The 3,662-nt window shown below is 33.4% G+C and overlaps 1 protein-coding gene across 1 annotated transcript; it reads right to left on the bottom strand.

The window, feature by feature from the left end:
- Positions 1-806: 806 nt before the first annotated feature.
- Positions 807-3,352, bottom strand: LOC143545328 (B-box zinc finger protein 24). The gene is made up of 3 exons (XM_077037240.1): positions 3,024-3,352; positions 2,026-2,346; positions 807-1,269 (listed from the first exon to the last, which is right to left on the bottom strand). The coding sequence occupies exons 1-3, from the start codon at positions 3,204-3,206 to the stop codon at positions 1,048-1,050; spliced, it is 726 nt and encodes a 241-aa protein (XP_076893355.1). The 5' UTR covers positions 3,207-3,352; the 3' UTR covers positions 807-1,047.
- Between the last annotated feature and the right edge of the window lie 310 nt (positions 3,353-3,662).

The following is a 3,662-nucleotide window of genomic DNA, read 5'->3' as shown; positions in this document are numbered from 1 at the left end:
TTAGTGTGAAAGGTGAGGCCGCTGACAACTTTTTTTTAAGCTGAGATTATTATCGGTCAACTTCTAAAATGTGGGATTATTAAAATCTAATAAGTATTTATACTGGGGTATGCAATGGGAAGCCGGTCAGTATCGGTTCGATTCGTTTTTTTATGACAAAAGTTTCATTATCAAAGATGTGAAAACAAAATATAAAGAAGTAATTTGAAAAATAAAAGTTTGATTGCCAAAATTAAGTGATTAAAGAGTAGATATATGAAACTTTTGTAACAAAAGTCTATGTATCATTACTTCAGTTAATTGTTTATGCAGGTAATTATGTTTATGGACGTATACACATCACTCGCACTTTTCTCTATCTTTGAGTGGGGCTTCTATATTGGTCACTAAGAAAAAGAAGATTAATCAAAATATTTTAAAAGAAATTTCAAATATAACTTGGTAGCCTGATCTTGAAAACCGGGTTTTACATAAAAATAAAATAACAGTGTGTTCCTTTTGAAAATCAAGATAGATTTCGCGAAATAATGTCACATTTCGTTGTACAAATCAGAATATACAGTTAAGATTCCAAGTTATGCAATCAGGTTATATTAACTTACAAATCAAATCATAATTGGTTAAGAACAAAGAGAACGTCGTCATCAGAGCTAGTCGAATTAAAGTTATTTATCGTATGAATCTCTAAACATAGTTAACCGAAGGAAATTCGTCACCTAATTCGTAAGATTATATCAAAATATGATTTTAGGTCATCCTTATAAATAATCACTAAGCTTATAACAAATTTTTTAAAGAGACTTCAATTAACTCAAACCATAAAAAGGTTCCACACTTGGACTATTGCATATAAACAACATTTCGGTACTACATTATACATCCATAATAAGTGGATTAGAACATACTTATTGAAAAGGATGTCTAGATCATCATCCCAACTACTTACTTCATCACACTCTATTTATTTGGTCCTCTAACCATATATAATTCAATACTACGAGAACCAACTAGTAAAATATGGATAATACATAGCCATATTTTTGGAGTCTAGCCAAGATCAGGGACGGTGAAGTACTCATCATCATCTTCTTCAATATATGGCACTTCGTATTTCGGTTTCTTGTTATGATGGACATATTGCTTGGTTTGTCGGTATGAGACAGTGTTGATCGGCTGTGATGTCGGGAGTTGAGGAACTTCAGCAGCTGTGTCACAAAACACGCCATAGTCGGTCAACCACTCGATCTCTCCAAACCCGAGCGGTTCTTTCTGCATAACATGTTAGAGATGACAACTTGATCAGCCCATTTATTTATAAATTAGTCTACCCAATTAATATTTTGTGAAAGCAAATAACTAGCTAAAAAGAAATAATTTTAAGAGGTCAAATATACATACCCATGCATTTTGCTTTATAGAAAAGCATATATGAAGTTAATACCATTTCCGATACTTTAATTTATATTTTTTTTCTTAATAAGTGTTTACATAATTTGTTTTTTCGTAAGAAACCAATACATTTCTTTTATATACATTTTTAAATATAAGTAACATAATAATTAACATACTTGTATTAAACCTTCCACAAATTAGTAAATTATATATGATTTCTTTGCACAAAATAAAAAGTTGTGGCCCAATCTTATTAGATGATTTCATAATAAATATTTTATTAATATAAAACACATATCGATAAAATGATTTGAACTATTTATTGAGGTTTTTTAGCCAATACTGAATCGATGACCTATTCATTGTGTATAAAGTAAGAAAAACTTCTTTGATTAAAAAAAGTAAACAACTTTGCTGACAATTATATATTTTTTGTTTGGCCAGAAGAGTCCTCCGAATATTTAAGTACTGTATTTATATTTTATGTGATATATTGATACTTTTATTATATTAAATATGATGTTATCCGGTTCTTAAATTTGGTTCTACCGATTATCGGTGGACCAGAAAGATATCTGATTTTGTTTCCCGTCCAGTTATGAAAACATTGTTTTTACTTAATACATTAATTACCTTGTCAGGCGATTCGAAATCAGAAAACTGTAGGAGATCATCAACAGCCCACGACGATGAAGTGTATCCGGGAACCTGGTGTGCCGGTTCTTTCACAGGAACAGCCTGTGGCACAACTGCAGTCATAGTGGATGCTGCTGGTGGTTCTTGGTGACTCTTCTCGGTCGCCTTAGCAGCACCCGAGCTAAGAGCCACACGAATTCCAGTGGCTAAGAAACGTTGGTGGTTAGCAGCAAGGCTACCGGCTGAATGAACCGGTTCGTCACAGTCGCGACAAAATAATGCTCGATCCTCAACACAGAAAATAAACGCTGCTTTTTCCTGAAAAATGGTGTTAATCGGTTAATCACTAATTAGTTTCGAAAATAAATATTATATGTAGCATTACTAAACAAATGAGTATCATGACAATTAAATACTGTTGATAATAAGCGAAAGATTTATGACATATCCCATTAAATAATAAAAAAAGATCGGCAACCGCCGGGATTTAGTTAGTGTCGGTGGGAATCCCTTTACCGACGGAGAATCTGATGGTATTATGTCAGTAATTGAGGATTGGATTCCCGATAAAGATTACCACACAGGCTTTTCAGGCTATTGTCAGAGTGGGACCAGCGTCAGTACTGACTCTCAATCACTGATAAATACTCGTCGGTAACGACTGTCACCGATTGATTGTTGAGGGAATGGTCAGTGAAACTCATTTGTTTAATAGTGTGCGGATTTTTTTTAGATTATAATATTTCTATGAGCTTTTTACAAGTTATAGTATTTCAAGACACTTTGCTATGCCTTGCAAGCGAACTCATCAAGTTTGCTTAGATATCAAGCGGACTTCATTAAATTTGGTGAAAACCCTTGTCGGGTTAATTTTGGTAAAAACTCTATAGAGTTCGCTTGTCACCCAAGCAAACTTGCCCAGTAGCAAACTTTAAAAAAAATGTGTAAATATATTTAACAGAATCGTAAACACAAGGAAAACTAGTAGAGATTACTTGACAAATATCACAAGTAGGAAGCTTATTCGAGAGCGTTTGAAGCAGTAGCCTTTGATGCTTGCTTGCAAGCTTATTCGCTGCATGAACTTCAACATCACATCTTGCACACAAGGCCGCTTCATCCGCGCAACAGATCAAAGTTGCGGGAGCCTTCTCGCACACATCACACTGAATCTTCATCGATCTTTTACCGCGGAATCTGGTTCGGGTTGGGTGTAGATTGAAGAACCGTGGAGTTTGAAGATAAGGGGATCAGATGCAAGATAGAAATGAGGACAGCAAGACATTGGTATGGGACCTTTGGTGTGAACTTGCATGGCTAGAAATTAGTTTGATATCAATTATTATGGTTGCATTTTTATTTGTGGATGTAACTTCAATCCATTTCCGTACATGAAAATTTTGCAGATTTTTTTTATTATTTAGGAGGATGAAATTATTAACTGAAAGTTGATAAAATATAATTGATTTTAAGAATGTTATGCGAAGTTATTTTAAAAAGATTGTTTAACCTTGTGTTTTATTGATGGTTTTATTGATGATAGCAAGGGAATATATGGTTTAAAAAGTACAATTGACAAATGAGTTGAAAAGTATAAAAGTACTAAAAAACTTTATTAATGCTTTTCAAGCTAC

This window comes from Bidens hawaiensis, unplaced genomic scaffold (assembly GCF_021521415.1).
Source record: "Bidens hawaiensis isolate Kalapana, Puna unplaced genomic scaffold, B.hawaiensis_p1.1 tig00013897_1, whole genome shotgun sequence".
Taxonomy (NCBI): domain Eukaryota; kingdom Viridiplantae; phylum Streptophyta; class Magnoliopsida; order Asterales; family Asteraceae; genus Bidens; species Bidens hawaiensis.
The sequence above is the reverse complement of the archived record's forward strand: the minus strand, read 5'-3'. Positions and strand labels throughout refer to the sequence as shown.

Bases quoted from the DNA above. Each gene is read 5' to 3' on its own strand.
- LOC143545328 (XM_077037240.1), bottom strand. From the start codon at position 3,206: ATGAAGATTCAGTGTGATGTGTGCGAGAAGGCTCCCGCAACTTTGATC. The intron at 2,347-3,023 runs GTAATCTCTACT...ACCATTTTTCAG, and splicing joins CTACTTGTGATATTTGTCAA to GAAAAAGCAGCGTTTATTTT. The intron at 1,270-2,025 runs GTAATTAATGTA...CATGTTATGCAG, and splicing joins ATTTCGAATCGCCTGACAAG to AAAGAACCGCTCGGGTTTGG.